Source organism: Achroia grisella, unplaced genomic scaffold (assembly GCF_030625045.1).
Source record: "Achroia grisella isolate CSIRO2021 unplaced genomic scaffold, CSIRO_AGI_Agris_v1 utg461, whole genome shotgun sequence".
Taxonomy (NCBI): Eukaryota; Metazoa; Arthropoda; class Insecta; order Lepidoptera; family Pyralidae; genus Achroia; species Achroia grisella.
Window position 1 is genome coordinate 1102793 of NW_026712871.1, and position 18199 is coordinate 1120991.

Consider the following 18199-nt stretch of genomic DNA (forward strand, 5'->3'; position numbering starts at 1 on the left):
ATACTAACAGCTATAACTACGTACTATAAAGGTATAATAATTATAGTGTAGCGAATTAAAGTGTGAGTCTTCAAATTATATATCAAGTAAACGTCGACTTCTTCAAAATAATACAAGCTTGGTCAAAATATTGTTATTCTTTATTTTTATAATGAGTCAAATGGTCACAATCTTTTAATTTCTCAGCGGCTTGCTCTGGTGTTAAGTCCCGCTGAGGTTGCGCTAGTAATTCGTAACCGACCATAAATTTCTTGACACTGGCTGACCTCAGCAATGGTGGTAAATACAAAGCGTGAAACAACCAATGGGGAGAATCTCCCACAGATTTATTTGGGCCTGTTGGTGCACCTGTAATAAAAAAAAAGTTGTGTCATATGCCATATTATTATGACAGCGGGAAACTCCAAACAAGCAGTTACTGGCCATTTACTCACTATATGAAATAAAAAACACACTTCAGTCTATTTTCATGGCTGACTAAAAGTATTTTCTCGATAATACTATAGGGTCATATATTACGTAAGTATAATAATATACTTATAAAATCTCGTGTCTTAGTTTTTGATAACGAATTCCTCCGAAACGGCCCACGCGTTGTTTTTATGAGATTTTTCGTGTTTATTTGATAGATTGAGTAAAAAAACTAGCTTCTGAATATCTGAAACACCAAGGGTGTCACGTGCGCGCAACTATCCCTTAAGAAACTTTAATACACTCTTGAAAACCTTATTTTGTAGTCTCTAGAGAAATATATAAAAATACCGATCAACACAGCTCTTATCAAAGACACCCACCCAATTCAAACGGGGATTGAAATAACGACGGCTCGAGCCAAGGTTCGAACCCTTAGCGGTACCCTCAGATACTCGTATCCGTCAGCCGGGAGTTGTTCTTCAGCCGCTCCATAAGTCCTTTTGATTTGGAGTGTCATCTGCACTCGCCTCCTATCGGCTTGTGAAGCTGTAAAAGCCAGCTGCAGCCAATAACATTAGTCTGAAAAAAGTCTCTCACACTCACCATGAAAGCCCATGCTGTACGGGAAACTGCAGTTGAATAAATTGTCATACTTCGTAGTCAATTGTTTCATTATCACTGCCAACCCTCTTTTTTGATCGTCGTTAAGATCCGTGATGCGTTGTGGACTACCCTTTATCGGTAGTAACATGGTTTCGAATGGCCACTCGGCCCAATAAGGCACTAATGCGACCCATTCGGAATTCTGTATCACGATACGTTCCTGTAATAGAATTTTTATGATGATGATGGTGATGATATCATCATCATCATCCTCAATCCACTGTAGAATTGGAGCGGACTAAGGGGTCTCATATATGACCGGCTATGACAAAGACAGCAGGGGTTAAAAACCTTACCATTTTAATTTGAAGAAAGTATTACATCTGAATGTAGAAAAGGGCAAAGGAAGGCCTAAAGAGATGGATGGACTATGTGAAAGATGATATGGTAAAAAAGGGAGTATGTAATGAGATGACTACGAACATGGATGAATGGAAGAGAAAAACAAATTACGCCGACCACAAATGAATGGCATAGGGAAGAAGCAAATCATGATTCTTCTTACCTTCTTCTCCATCTCCATCTGCAGATATTCAGCTAATAACACTTTACCATATTTGGTATAGTACTCCATTTGGCACCTGTAATGATTTCAAAGGATAATAATTAAAAAAATGTATTTGCGTATTTTTATCTAGTACCTGTAACATAAGGTATGCTTAACTTGGGACTAGATGGCGCTGTGTGAATTATCCAGGGATAATCCCTTGGGTTACCATTTTATTAAAAAAAAACGATTATTTATTTATTTATTTATTTATTCTTTATTGCACTTTTAAAAATTGTACAATTTGGCGAGCTTAATGCCATATGGCATTCTCTACCAGCTAACCATTAGGTAAGAACAGAAAGCGGTTGATGGGCAGTGGTGGGAAAGGACTAACCTATAATTTTACCTAATATAGGTAAATAGGTTTTCTTAAAAATAATTACAAATATACATACATAAATATAAATATATACCTACTATAATACATAATAATGATACACCAATAAAATTTTATACACCAATAAAATTAAAAAAAAAAGAGAAATTTACATATATATTATGACAACAATAGATAATTAAGAACCGTTTTGTTCATTCAAGAGATAATCAAAAATTTTCCGTTTGAAAACAGGCTTACTCTGTGCTTTGCGCAGGGCTACAGGCAATCTATTCCAAAGACTAATAGCAGTGACAGTGAATGAATTAGACATAAATCCAGAATGGTGTGAAGGAGTTGAGAGAAGAAGGGTGTGGACCGAACGAAGATTAAGAGAATGGGAGTCACTAATGAACTGGAATTTGTCTTTCAAATATAAGGGAGAGGAAGTGTCATAGATGATAGTAAAGAGAGAACATAGGATGCGCAAGTTTCTGCGGTTACGAATATTTAACCATTTTAATTGGGATCGAAATTTAGATACGTGGTCATATTTACGTAGTCCAAAGATGAACCGGATACAGTTATTAAGTAAACGATCTAACTTATTCAACTGTTCTTGGGTAAGATTGGTAAGACACACGTCGGCATAGTCAATATGCGGAAGTATTAGAGATTGAACGAGAAGTAATTTAGTAGAAGACGGAAGAAAAAATTTAAAACGATAAAGAGCGCGTAGAATGCCTGTAACCCTGCGACAAATCTCAGCCATTTGAAAATTCCAACTAAGTGACGGGTCAATTAACAGTCCCAAATCCCTAACATTAGAACAGAACGGAATAATGCTGTTCTCACACTGCACATGCAAATTTGTCGTATTCATTTTAGCAAGAAGTCTTGAGCTGCCTATTATAATAGCCTGACATTTTTTTGGATTAACTGAAATACCATAGCGACGTGACCACTTCGATATGCTCTCAAGATCCCTATTGAGTTTATCCATAGCAGTAGAAATTTCATTTGGTTCAGTCTGAGCATAAAGCTGTAGGTCGTCCGCGTAAAGATGGTAAGAGCATTGAAGGTGAGGTGTAATGAGATTGATAAAGAGAGAAAATAGAAGTGGTGAAAGAATACCGCCTTGCGGAACACCAGTGTTTAGATCACTCCAGCCAGAGAGATCTTGCCCAGCACGAATTGCTTGTTGGCGTCCGCGAAGATATGAAGAGAACCACTCCAGTACCGACGGAGAGAAATTAAGACGAGAGAGCAATGCTAGGAGTAAGTCATGGTCAACACAGTTGAAGGCATTAGAGAAATCGATTAATACTAAGATGGTGAGGTGGGATTTCTCCATACTGTTACGAAGGTCTTCGGTTACTTTGAGTAACGCTGTAGTGGTACTGTGTCCCGGGCGAAACCCAGACTGAAGAGGGCTAATAAAGTTACAATTTGAAATGAAGATGGATACTTGTTGAAAAATAATATGCTCAAGAACTTTTGACAGGAATGGCAAGATTGAGATTGGTCTAAAGTGACTAGGAAGTGAAGGATTAGCTATCTTGGCAAGGGGAATTACAAATGCTTTTCTCCACAGTTCAGGAAAACAGCCATTAGTCAAAGAGAAATTAACTATGTGAGTAAGAACTGGGAGAATTATGTCTAACAAGAGAGTGATCATAGTTCTACTCACTTCGTCATGGCCTGTAGCGTTAGATTTAATAGACATAATTGTTTTGCGAATGCTCTCGTCGGTTACTGGAGTAAAGGTGAAAGAGTTGGTAGTCGACAAAGGCATGGAATTTATTTCCTGTATGGTGGACATTTTAATAGAGGTATCAAGAGGCTTTGCAGAGGAGAAGTGGATATTAAGGTCATCAAGTGGTACTTTTACATTAAAGGTGGCTGGCGCTTTGCCAAAACCAAGAGAGTTCAGGAATTTCCATATGTTAGCCGAAGAAGTATTTAGTACGTTTTTATGAATATGTCGGCGTTTAGCTGCTCTTACCACCTGATTACAGCGGTTTCTAGCACGCTTGAAGATCTGAAAATTTACTACGCTTCTTTCTTTTTTAAAGACTTGGAAAGCCCGATCCCGTTTCGCCATTGCCTTCCGAACATCCTCTGTTATCCACGGTGCAGGTGGACGTCGCAGCTTGAGAGTACGTAATGGAGCATGTTTATTAAATAGTCCTAATATCTGAGCATTAAATAGAGAAATTTTGTTATTGATGATCGAAGTTTCTAGTATTGGCTTCCAGTCTATACGCGCAGCATCGCGGAGTAGTGAGGTGATATCTATACGACTAAAATTACGCACGGAGGCAATGGTCGGTTTTAACTTAAGTGGCTTAATTTTGTAACATAGAAGCAGAAGGTCATGACGTGAGAAAGCAGGTGCTGATAACTGGTCATGCTCAACGACATAATCAGTCGAGGATGTACAGACAATGTCCAACCAAGAATCCTCAGTATCTATGTTGTGGTGAGTAGGCTGTAAAGGTAGAATAAAGAGATTCATTGAGTTTAAAATAGTTTTCAATTTACGTGTCTGTAATGAGTCCTTCATCAGGTTGGTGTTCAGGTCTCCCATAATGATAATATGTTTATAAGAACAGCTTATTAAATCTAAGGCAGCATCAAGATCAGAGAAATAATCCACTAGAGGTGGACAGTAGACTACACCAATGACCATTTTAATACCCTTAAAGTTTGCTTCTATGAACAGGTGCTCAGCGGTACCATGATAATCCGATGGAGACGATGATATTACTCTATAGGAAATAAAGCTACGTAGATAAATTGCAACGCCTCCACCACCCTTCCCCGTACGATCATTTCTGATCAAGGTGAAACCTGGTAATGCATATGTGATAGAAGAGAGTGTAGGTTTCAACCATGATTCAGAAACTAGTAACGCGTGGACGTCAGGTTCGGAGAACGTGTCAATCAAATCGGTATAATGTGCAGGAATGCTTTGTACGTTTATGTGGCATATGTTTAAAAATTTGGAGTTCTTAAATCTTTCCTTTAATAAAAAACCAATGTTGTCATCGCAAAATGAAGAATTAGCGGAAAAGAATGAAGAACTACTATCAGTTGTGGTCTGAAATGAGTCTTCATCTATTGGCATAATGTTGTTTCAATATTGAATAAGTAATATATAATATACAAATATTAAAATAAATAATATATACTATTAATATATATAAAAAAAGAAAAAATATATTATTAATGAGGTTCTTATAATTATACACCTATTTTAATTACAAAAACCAACGCTTTATGTCTTATTACCTGCCGGCGCGCCGTAACAAAAGTATGAATCAAAACATTGTAACAGATATTATTATACAGAAATAATCTAGCTACTATAATTTATACAGTGAAACGAATGAAGTAATATTGTATTAAGAATCCAGTTATGTCATATAAAAAAAAAAAAAAGAAAAAATACATTGTGGTTGTCAAAGTCACGTCAGATATACGTCAAATATCTTTCACATATAAATTGTAAATACAGAGTTTGTTTACGAAAAAAAAAAGAAGACTAAAATGTAAATATTTTATACGGTACTTACAAAAAAAGAATAATAAGTGTTATTTCGACGGTACTACGAAGGTTTAGCTAATTGGTAATGAGACAAAATTACTAAAGGGATGACTAACTAGACCACAATAAAAAAGAAACACAAATACAAGAAACAGTTACACGAAATTATAGCGTGTTAACGCTGGAATATAAAATAGAAAACAGTACAATGTATCATAGTTCATTTCTTGGCCAACCTTGCGGAGCGTTGCTTGGTAGCACCTGCAGTAGACCGACCGCCTGGGGCAGCCGGTGCCGAAGCTACAGAGACCGAGGCTGCAGATGTCTCGGCTGGTTTATGCAACACCATCAGTTTTTCTAACTCCTCTAGTGTGAAGACCTTTACACGTGAACCGTCTGGCAACTTAACGTTTATGACCCCATCCAGAGTCCAAACATTACGGATACCAAAATGTCTCCGAGCGTCAAGAAACAGTGACTGTCGCATGCGTGTCAGATATTCCGACAACAAATAAGGACTACCCTTAAAAAGAGATTTCTTGGCCCATACTGACTTGCGAAGGGACGGATCATTAAACCTTATGAGGATGGGACGACAACGGCCAGCCGAGGGAGAACCAAGACGATGACACACCTGAAGATTATCAGTCGTACAGTCCTGGATGCCAAGGTGTTTCACAATCACAGAGACTGTTGCAGCATGGGTATCCTCATCAGTCTTCTCTGCTATTCCCCCCAGAAGTAAAAACTTCTTTCGATGACGGGTTTCCACAGTATCCATGCTCACTATAAGAATGTTGATTTGTTGTCTCAACAATGCCAGTGATGTACAAACATGTTCACGAAAGCATTGGAACTCTTCACTCAACTGCTTTAAACTGACTTCTCCTGTTGGGGATACTTTAAGCTGTGCTTCTAATATGTTGAGGCGTTCATTAAGACTTTTCTCCATGGTGGCTTGTATTTTCAATACTTCCAAGATGTTTGCCATTTTGTGTGTGAGAAATAGTTAAATAGTGAGAAATGTGGTGGCGGCTTCAGACAGGTATTTAAGTTATTATTATTATTGCATAAGTCACTATATTAACTTAATTGAACTTTCACTATATATTATGTATTATAAATATTTTAAATAAATTAAATTATAGAGATAACAAAACACAGCTGTTGCTTTGTATCTGCCTACCCACGAAAAAGTCTATAGTAAGATTATATTTTGGTCTAGGTTAAAAAAAATTACCTCTCTTTAATTCTACCCTCATTTGGTAGAAAACTTGACGCCCATATTTGGCAATGAGGATGTGGGTTAGAACTTCCCATTATACTGCCTTTGTTCTCGAAGATTTGAACCCAGGAGTATTTTCTACCGAGCTCCTTAGTCTGGTTCACCCATCTATAACAAATATTATAATTATAATTTTCTTACATGTGTGGTGAATAATAATAATCTCAGGACAATTCACACAGCGCCATCTAGACCCAAGTTAAGCTAGCTAGAGCTTGTGTTATGGGTACTAGACAACTGATACATATACATAGATTTTTTTTTGTAAATACATACATATTGTTGCCGATGGCAACCTTTTTGATAGTTTTTATGTTTTTTATATATATTTGAATTTTATATTTTGACGTTCTGTTTTTATATACTATTTGTTTTCTTATGCCATATTGTCTTTATATTTTTGCTAGCGAGCTGATTACAGCTATTTTACCTCACCTAAGAACGTGTCTCATTTTTAACCAGTCCTTATACAGTCCTTCCTTCCGACAATGTTACGGAAGGAAGAATGGACTGTATTAAGGCTGGTTAAAAATGAGACACGTTCTTAGGTGAGGTAAAATAGGTGTAATCAGCTCGCTAGCAAAAATATAAAGACAATATGGCATAAGAAAACAAATAGTATATAAAAACAGAACGTCAAAATATAAAATTCAAATATATATAAAAAACATAAAAACTATCAAAAAGGTTGCCATCGGCAACATCCTCCCCAATTTAGCTGATGGGCAACCGCACCAGCTTCTTAGAAGCTCGACGTAGTGTTCCGCCAGCCGTTTGAACGTCGACGACACGTACACCCCCATCGTAGCCAGGATGGACCGCCGAAACTCTGCCTCTAAGCCAGCTACCTCGAGGAAGGTTACTCTCTAAAATTAGGACCAGATCTCCGACGCGTAGGGGACTAGAATTTCTATCAGTCCTTGATTTTGGTATTAAATTCGGCAGGTATTCTTTAAGCCAACGCATCCAAAAATGATCGGTAAGTCGCTGTACCTTTCTCCACTGCTGTCTTCCCACCAGGTCTCTATCAGAGAATTATGTTGTTAGTGTAGGTTGCGCTCCTGATGATGTACCCAAGAGAAAGTGCATTGGTGTTAATGCTTCTTCTGAGCCTGGTTGATCAGAGATATGTGTCAAGGGACGTGAGTTGACTAAGGCTTCTGCCTCTATAAGGAGAGTTGTCAGCATCTCATCAGAAACTCGTCGATCTTGTAATGTTGACTTCAGGGCGCACTTCACGCATCTAACTAGGCGTTCCCAAGCGCCTCCCATAAACGGTGCTGCTGGTGGAATAAAACGCCAACGAATGTTGGAATTGGCTGCGGTATTTAAAACACTCGAACCGTACAGCTCCCTCAATGTCCTCGCAGCACCCACAAAGGATGTCCCATTATCAGAGATAATTTCTAGTGGGGTCCCTCTTCTTGCAATAAAACGACGGAGGCTCAGAATTGCAGAATCAGTCGACAAACTATGTACTACTTCAAGGTGTATAGCACGAGTAGTTAAGCAAGTGTAAAGTGCACAATAACGCTTCTCAACGTGTCGACATACGGATACCCAGAGAGGGCCGAAGTAGTCTAAACCCACGTAAGAAAACGGTCTCTTGTGATGAGCAAGTCTTATTTCTGGTAAGTTTCCAACTGGTGTACTAATTGGTGTTGCTTTCTTTATACGGCAGATCTGACACGAATTAATAACAGCTCTGACCGTTGATCTGAGTTTCAAAATCCAGTATGACTGACGCAACTCATTAACTACAGTATCATGCTGCGCATGTGCAGCTTTTTGATGATAATGAAGTACCAATAATCTTACCGCATAGTCTTTACCATCAAGGAGGATCGGACTTTTTGTGTCATTGCTGACATTCTCTACTACATCTATTCTCCCTTGCAGTCGTAAAAGTTCTCCTTCTCCAAGAAATATGTCGATATTACCTATTCTACCACCTCGAGGTACTGGCAGGCCACAGCGGATTGCTGCTAGCTCTTCGGTAAAGGAAGATACCTGACTCTGACGTAGGATGTGATTCTCCGCCCGTTGTATCTCTTCAGTCGTTAAAGGAGGTAAGTGTATCACGCTGCTTGAAGCTGACGACCTCGCAGGTTGGGTGCGATTGCCCATCAGTTGTGCCCTTCTATTCGCAACATTGTACCTGTTGATGAGAAGAGTGATAAACTGATGTGAACGGGCAGTAGATCTAAGTAATCTAAGGTAACTACTAAAATGTATAGGAGAGGCTGCGATAGGTGAAAAGATGTCGGTGACATTTATGTAGTGTGATAATTTATAAGATGGTTTCAACTCCTCTATACATGGGAGAGTTGAGATGGATGGTTCGAGAGGCCAGTTATTTGGAGAAGACCGCAAGAACTCAGGACCGTTGATCCATCTACTTTTTTCAGTAAGGTCGCTGGGTATCGAACGAGTCGCGTCATCTGCTACGTTTAAGCTTGTAGATACCCAGCGCCATTTGGATATGTCTGAAAGTTCATGGATTTCCCCCAAACGAACAGAAACAAAGGTTTGATATTTTCGAGCGTCATTACGAATCCAACCAAGTACATTACGAGCATCCGTCCAGAAAACCCTAATATTAGGTTTAAACGCATGTGCCGAACATATCGTACGCGCAAGACGAGCTGCAATCAGTGCACTTTGAAGTTCTAAACGTGGAATGGTATGGACTTTATTTATGGGATTTACTCTAGCTTTACTGGAAACTAACATGAGCTGCACATTTCCATCAGAGTACGTAATACGCCAATATGCTACTGCTGCGCACGCGTCCTTACTAGCGTCGCAGAAAATATGCAACTCACGATGTTCTACATGATTTGATAGAAGATACCAGCGTGGGATTTTTAAAGTTAGAACAGACAACACGTCGTTATGCCATAAACGCCATTTTTTTAATAGATCTTCCGGCAATTCGTCATCCCAGCTGATACTTACACGCCAGATATTTTGAAATATTATACGTCCTCTAATAGTAAGAGGTGACAGTATACCCAAGGGATCGAATATACGCATCAAATCCGATAGAACAACCCGTTTAGTAAGTTTTTTTGGCAATTCTTGAACAAAATTGTTACTAAAACCGAGAGTGTCTTTATCTGGATGCCATATCAAACCCAATGTCCGTACGCTTTGGGGAAAGTGACCTAAATCAACTGAATCGACAGATGTCGACTGTACAAGACGTAAGTGTGGAGAGACGAGTGCTAAAGCAGAAGGCTCGTTCGAAACCCACCCACGAATTTCAAAAAGTGCTCGACTATGCACTTCGATTACGTCCCTCGCTACTTGAGACGCTTTCTCTATGCTAGGATGACTACCTATATAATCGTCCATATAAGTGTTATGAATAATAGCTTCCGCCGCGTCTGGATATTTGTTTTGATACTCTGTTGCATTTTTGTTCTTAATATAAATAGCCGCAAAAGGACTAGAAACTGCCCCAAAAATCATAGAACTCATCCTATAGATGCGGATAGGTTCGCGAGGACTGTCACGCCATAGGAAGCGTTGAGCATCCCTATCGACCTCTCTAATCTTTACTTGTGGGAACATCTCACGAATATCCGCGATTATTCCTATTTTGCCTTCACGAAACCGAAAGAGTATATCTATGAGAGATTGTAACAAATCAGGACCCTTAAGCAATAATGAGTTGAAGCACACACCGTCGCATTTCGCAGCGGCATCATGTACTACTCTTAACTTGCCTGGTTTATTGGGATTTGTGACTCCAAAGTGCGGTAAATACCAAAGGACAGACGATTCTGACACGTCATTCGTGCATAGTTCCGCATAACCTTTATCGATAGTGTCTTTGATATTTTTACGATAACTATCGGCGTATACAGGGTCCCTGAGGAATTTCTTTTCTAGTGCTGAAAATCTAGATAAAGCTAACCGATAACTATCTGGTACTTTAATATTATCAGACCGCCATGGTAAACCGACTTCAAAACGTCCTGTCGGTAGACGTCGGGTCGTATTAACCAAAATAGAAACGGCTCGCGCGTCTGCGGAAGAGGTAGACATTTTAGTACTTATCCCTATCGAATCTAATTCAAAATAATCTTTAATTAATTTGTCAATTTCTAAAGTATCAGAAGGTGTAATACAATAATTTACACAAACTTCTGAATCCGTCCCTGGTACATTCTTTGGCGAAAATGAGAAACCAAAAATGACCCAACCTAATTTAGTTAAACACGCCACGGGTTTAGAGGGACCATTCTCTCGAACTTGAGAAGGAAGTGATAAAAACCAATTATCTATACCTATAATAAGCATCGGTTGTACATTTTCGTAACAAATAACATTTTTCAAATCTGATAAATGAGAAAAACTTTCTAAGTCAATTGTACGTAACGTCTGACGTGACACACCCAAACTAGTAATGGAACGCACTCTACGTAATTTAAAAGGGTCACCGTCAGCATTACGCCCTTTAATACATATGTCGACAAACTCTACCTCAGACTGTTTTGAGAGCCCCCCAATGCATTCAACCTTGAGGCTAGCCTTTGGTCCAGATACCCCTATAGCATGAGAAATCTTAGAATCAATAAAGGTAGAGGTCGAACCATCGTCCAAAAGAGCGAATGTGTCGATACTACCCTTAGGGCCGCTTACTGTAACCGCTACTACTTTTAACAAGGGCCGTAAAGTCCTAAGCTCATTGAAAATCCGACCACTGAAAGAATGAGCAACTGTCTCTTTTTCATTTGTATCGTCCGTCCTCGTTGATGAACAACTCGCGGGAGTCAAGGAGCTCTGCGTTCGGGGTTGGTCTTCCTCAGGCACCTCCTCTATAGTAACAAGGTTATTACTTACAGAGGACTCCGACACACCCGACGAAAAATGTAAAAGTTTATGATGTTTATATTTACACCCAGAAATATTACATAAATTCCCTCTAGTACAATATTTATATCTGTGTAAACCTTTCTTAAGGCATCTGTTACAAACTTTTTCATTTTTACACCACTCAAACCTCTTTTGAGGTGTGACAGAAAGAATTTTTTTTTTTTTTTTTTACATATTTCTATTACATGACTCCGCTGACAATAAAGACATGTTAATGTCTTGTCATGCGTATTATCAACATTGTCACTCAAAGAAAATGTACTAGAATGTGATGAATTTTTCATTTTAGAATTTATTTTAGAATAATTATCGAAAGAACTACTAGGATGATTATTAATTATGCCAAATTGTAATTGAATATTTACCTCCCTAGTCAAAAAATCTGCTAAAAGTTCAAGTTTTGTTGGTGAACCTACAGACGTGTTGGAGGTGAAATTTTTGTTGGAAATAATAAAATCTATCCACCGTGATCTCATTAGTGGGGTCAATTTGGATAATATAGAGTTAAAAAGTTCAGGAGATTCTAAATAAGCTTTGTTTTTCAGTAATTTTATAATTTCGACACCGTTACGAACGCGACAAGCAAGGATATGTAAATCTCTCGATTCTGTGCCTAGCCTAGGAAGGGCCCGCAGTGTATTCACTTCATGTAGTACAATGTACTCTGGTCGAGCGAACCGCATTTCTAGCTGTGCCATGACTGGCGCAGGGTCGTGTGCTGTCACCAACAATACGGCAACGGCCTCTCGTGCACTACCACGTAACGCCATGCCAATACGTGCTAAGTTTTCAGCAGGCGTGTACGAAGAGGCTGACTCTTCGAAAACTCTTTTTAAAATAAACCAATCTAAATGTTTACCATCATAGGGAGGTAGCCGATCATCCCTGTGTTTTGAAGGACGGTTAACATTCGTTAAAGCTGTTATTGCATTTGCTAATAAATGAATATCTGACTTACCTGTGTGTGTATTATTTTTACAACAAATATTACTTTCCGGGTGCTGATTTGTAGTTACTATTCCCTGAGGACACTGGTAACTACACTGTGCCGATGAATCAGCCAGCACCGCATTAATAGGACCTGAAGATTGAAGATATGTAGATTGGGGCTCTGAAAAAGTCAAATGTCTGTTAGTGAATTTATTAGAAACAGAGACGCGATCCACAAGGGCAGACGTACCGAGGCGCGAATAAGCGACCTCCGAAACAGGGGTACGACTGCGGGGATACGTTGTAGAAGGTAGGAAATCCACAAGAGCCGAACTACCGGTGGTTTGAATTCCAACAGGGGCAGTACGACTGGGAATGACCACCTCCCTAGGCTCCGTTGCAACATCCACACATTTGTTGAGCCAACCCTGGACATATTTAATAGACGAACGTACGCTACGTCGACTGTTATGTTCACCTTGTTAGCGAGCTGATTACACCTATTTTACCTCACCTAAGAACGTGTCTCATTTTTAACCAGCCTTAATACAGTCCATCCTTCCTTCCGTAACATTGTGGTCCTTTCTTTCGCCGTCTTTAGTATTATATTATAATAAAAATTCTAAATTTTTCTCCGACATGAAGACACGTTCCCAAACGAAGGGTGAGAGTAGTCAGCCAAGAGCGGAATCCTCCGCGGATATTGTTGGTGAGGAGCCTAGCGCGCCGCTCGAAACAACGGGCGCAGCACGCTCTTTTATTTCAGGTTCCACAACTTCATCTTCCACTGTCAGAGCCCGTTCCGTAGCCGCTCAAGTCGAGCATGCGAAAAAGCTCTTGGATTTGGAACGAGCCGCAGCTGCGAGAGAAGCGGAGCGCCAACAAAAAGAAGCGGAGAGAGAACGACAATTACAACAAAGAGAACGTGAGGTACTCGAATTGGAGCTATCCGCACAACTAGCTGAGATTGAAGCTGAAGATGAACGTAACAGTCGACGTAGCGTACGTTCGTCTATTAAATATGTCCAGGGTTGGCTCAACAAATGTGTGGATGTTGCAACGGAGCCTAGGGAGGTGGTCATTCCCAGTCGTACTGCCCCTGTTGGAATTCAAACCACCGGTAGTTCGGCTCTTGTGGATTTCCTACCTTCTACAACGTATCCCCGCAGTCGTACCCCTGTTTCGGAGGTCGCTTATTCGCGCCTCGGTACGTCTGCCCTTGTGGATCGCGTCTCTGTTTCTAATAAATTCACTAACAGACATTTGACTTTTTCAGAGCCCCAATCTACATATCTTCAATCTTCAGGTCCTATTAATGCGGTGCTGGCTGAATCATCGGCACAGTGTAGTTACCAGTGTCCTCAGGGAACAGTAACTACAAATCAGCACCCGGAAAGTAATATTTGTTGTAAAAATAATACACACACAGGTAAGTCAGATATTCATTTATTAGCAAATGCAATAACAGCTTTAACGAATGTTAACCGTCCTTCAAAACACAGGGATGATCGGCTACCTCCCTATGATGGTAAACATTTAGATTGGTTTATTTTTAAAAGAGTTTTCGAAGAGTCAGCCTCTTCGTACACGCCTGCTGAAAACTTAGCACGTATTGGCATGGCGTTACGTGGTAGTGCACGAGAGGCCGTTGCTGTATTGTTGGTGACAGCACACGACCCTGCGCCAGTCATGGCACAGCTAGAAATGCGGTTCGCTCGGCCAGAGTACATTGTACTACATGAAGTGAATACACTGCGGGCCCTTCCTAGGCTAGGCACAGAATCGAGAGATTTACATATCCTTGCTTGTCGCGTTCGTAACGGTGTCGAAATTATAAAATTACTGAAAAACAAAGCTTATTTAGAATCTCCTGAACTTTTTAACTCTATATTATCCAAATTGACCCCACTAATGAGATCACGGTGGATAGATTTTATTATTTCCAACAAAAATTTCACCTCCAACACGTCTGTAGGTTCACCAACAAAACTTGAACTTTTAGCTGATTTTTTGACTAGGGAGGTAAATATTCAATTACAATTTGGCATAATTAATAATCATCCTAGTAGTTCTTTCGATAATTATGCTAAAATAAATTCTAAAATGAAAAATTCATCACATTCTAGTACATTTTCTTTGAGTGACAATGTTGATAATACGCATGACAAGACATTAATATGTCTTTATTGTCAGCGGAGTCATGCAATAGAAATATGTAAAAAATTTCTTTCTCTCACACCTCAAAAGAGGTTTAAGTGGTGTAAAAATGAAAAAGTTTGTAACAGATGCCTTAAGAAAGGTTTACACAGATATAAATATTGTACTAGAGGGGATTTATGTAATATTTCTGGGTGTAAATATAAGCATCATAAACTTTTACATTTTTTGTCGGGTGTGTCGGGGTCCTCTGTCAGTAATAATTATGTTACTATAGAGGATATATCTCAGGAGGACCAACCACGAGCGCACATTTCCATGAATTCCGCAGTTTGTCCTCCGATAATGACAACCGATAAAAACGTTAACGAGACAGTTGCTCATACGTTCATTGGTCAGACTGTCAATGAATATAAGACTTTACGGCCATTGTTAAAAGTTGTGGCGGTTACAGTAAGTGGCCCTAAGGGTAGTGTCGACACATTTGCTCTTTTGGACGATGGATCGACTTCTACCTTTATTGATTCTAAGATTTCTCGCGCTATAGGGGTATCTGGACCGAAGGCTAGCCTCAAGGTAGAATGTATTGGGGGGCTCTCAAAACTGTCTGAAGTAGAGTTTGTCGACATATGTATTAAAGGGCGCAATTCTGGTGGTGATCCTTTTAAACTACGTAGAGTGCGTTCCATTGCCAGATTGGGTGTCTCACGACAGACGTTACGTGCGACTGACTTAGAAAGGTTTTCTCATTTGTCAGATTTGAAAAATATTATTTCTTATGAAAATGTGCAACCAACTCTTATTATAGGTATTGATAATTGGTTTTTATCCCTTCCTTCACAAGTTCGAGAGAATGGTCCCTCTGAACCCGTGGCATACTTAACTAAATTGGGTTGGGTCATTTTTGGTTTTTCACATTCGTCAAATAATGTACCAGGGACGGATTCAGAAGTTAATGTAAATTATGTAACAACTTCTGACACTTTAGAAATAGACAAATTAAATAAAAATAATTTTAAATTAGACCCGACAGGAATAGGTACTAAAATGTCTACCTCTTCCGCAGACACGCGAGCGGTTTCTATTTTATTAAATTCGGCACAACTGATGGGCAGCCGTAACCAAACTACGAGGTCGGCAGCTTCAAGAAACCTCACACCTTCTTCAACAACTGAAGAGATGCTAGAGCCAGGTATCTTCATGCACCGAAGAGCTAGCAGCAAAAAGCTACTGTGGCCTGCCAACACCTCGAGGTATTAAAATAGATGTTGCAATATTGAGTCGTTGCGAGAAGAGGGACACTATTACAAAATTATTTGGGATAACTGCACAGCCTTGAGTACTGTGAGAGTTCCTGAGACATTGAGTAAGCTGTACGGTGCGAGTATTTTAGATGCAGCAAGCAATCACAACACTCGTTTATGCATTATTCCTTCTGTAGCACCGTTTATGGGTGACACTTGAAAACGCCTTGTCAGAAATGTTAAGTGCGCCATGAAGTCATCATTGCATTTACGCTACGAGTTTTTGAAGGGATGCTGACAAGTATTATTATTGTAGATGCAGAAGTCTTAGCCAATTCACGTCCCTTGACCCATGTCTCTGATGTTCCCTTGTGCACGCTGGTTTTAAGAACATTAAAATTAATACCAAAGTCAAGGACTGATAGAAATGCCCAGTCTCCTACGCGTCGTCGACGTCGGTCGGTCCTAATTTTAGAGAGCAACCTTCCTCGAGGTAGCTGACTTAAAGGCAGAGTTTCGGCGGTCCACACTGGCAACGATGGCGGTCCACCCTGGCAAGTCTCATCGATGTCAAACCACTGACGGAACACTGCGTTGAGCTCCCAAGAAGCTGGTAACATTGTCCTTCCTTCCGTAACATTGTACGGAAGGAAGAATGGACTGTATTAAGGCTGGTTAAAAATGAGACACGTTCTTAGGTGAGGTAAAATAGGTGTAATCAGCTCGCTAGCAAAAATATAAAGACAATATGGCATAAGAAAACAAATAGTATATAAAAACAGAACGTCAAAATATAAAATTCAAATATATATAAAAAACATAAAAACTATCAAAAAGGTTGCCATCGGCAACATCCTCCCCAATTTAGCTGATGGGCAACCGCACCAGCTTCTTGGGAGCTCAACGCAGTGTTCCGTCAGTGGTTTGACATCGATGAGACTTGCCAGGGTGGACCGCCATCGTTGCCAGTGTGGACCGCCGAAACTCTGCCTTTAAGTCAGCTACCTCGAGGAAGGTTGCTCTCTAAAATTGGAACCGACCGACGTCGACGACGCGTAGGAGACTGGGCATTTCTATCAGTCCTTGATTTTGGTATTAATTTTAATGTTCTTAAAACCAGCGTGCACAAGGGAACATCAGAGACATGGGTCAAGGGACGTGAAGTGGCTAAGACTTCTGCATCTACAATAATAATATTTGTCAGCATCCCTTCAAAAACTCGTAGCGTAAATGCAATGATGACTTCATGGCGCACTTAACATTTCTGACAAGGCGTTTTCAAGTGTCACCCATAAACGATGTTACAGAAGGAATAATACGTAAAAGGTGGTGCAATTGTCTGCTGCATATAAATACTGTACAGCTTACTCAATGTCTCAGGAACTCTCACAGTACTCAAGGCTGTGCAAGTTATCCCAGATAATTTTGTAGTAGTGTCCCTCTTCTCGAAACGACTCAATATTGCAACATCTATTTTAATACCTCGAGGTGTTGGCAGACCACAGTAGTTTATTGCTGCTAGCTCTTCCGTGCATGAAGATACCTGGCTCTGGCGTATGGTTCCGACAACCAGTCCGCTGTATCTCTTGAGTTGTTGAAGAAGGTAAACATGTGAGGCTTCTTGAAGCTGCCGACCTCGTAGTTTGGCTACGGTTGCCCATCAGTTGTGCCAAATTTAATAAAATAGAAATCGCTCGCGTGTCTGCGGAAGAGGTAGACATTTTAGTACCTATTCCTGTCGGGTCTAATTTAAAATTATTTTTATTCAATTTGTCTATTTCTAAAGTGTCAGAAGTTGTTACATAATTTACATTAACTTCTGAATCCGTCCCTGATACATTATTTGACGAATGTGAAAAACCAAAAATGATCCAACCCAATTTAGTTAAGTATGCCACGGGTTCAGAGGGACCATTCTCTCGAACTTGTGAAGGAAGGGATAAAAACCAATTATCAATACCTATAATAAGAGTTGGTTGCACATTTTCATAAGAAATAATATTTTTCAAATCTGACAAATGAGAAAACCTTTCTAAGTCAGTCGCACGTAACGTCTGTCGTGAGACACCCAATCTGGCAATGGAACGCACTCTACGTAGTTTAAAAGGATCACCACCAGAATTGCGCCCTTTAATACATATGTCGACAAACTCTACTTCAGACAGTTTTGAGAGCCCCCCAATGCATTCCACCTTGAGGCTAGCCT

At 39.8% G+C, this 18199-nt stretch overlaps 1 protein-coding gene across 1 annotated transcript in view; it reads right to left on the bottom strand.

The window, feature by feature from the left end:
• Nucleotides 1-133: 133 nt before the first annotated feature.
• The window catches only part of LOC131845253 (probable galactose-1-phosphate uridylyltransferase), a 36678-nt gene continuing 18612 nt past the window's right edge, over nt 134-18199 (bottom strand). The window contains exons 5-8 of the mRNA XM_059194292.1: nt 6734-6886; nt 1583-1658; nt 1018-1237; nt 134-348 (exon numbers count right to left, since the gene is read on the bottom strand). Of these exons, the coding sequence (XP_059050275.1) occupies nt 134-348; nt 1018-1237; nt 1583-1658; nt 6734-6886 (664 nt within the window). The remainder of the gene's footprint in view (nt 349-1017; nt 1238-1582; nt 1659-6733; nt 6887-18199) is intronic.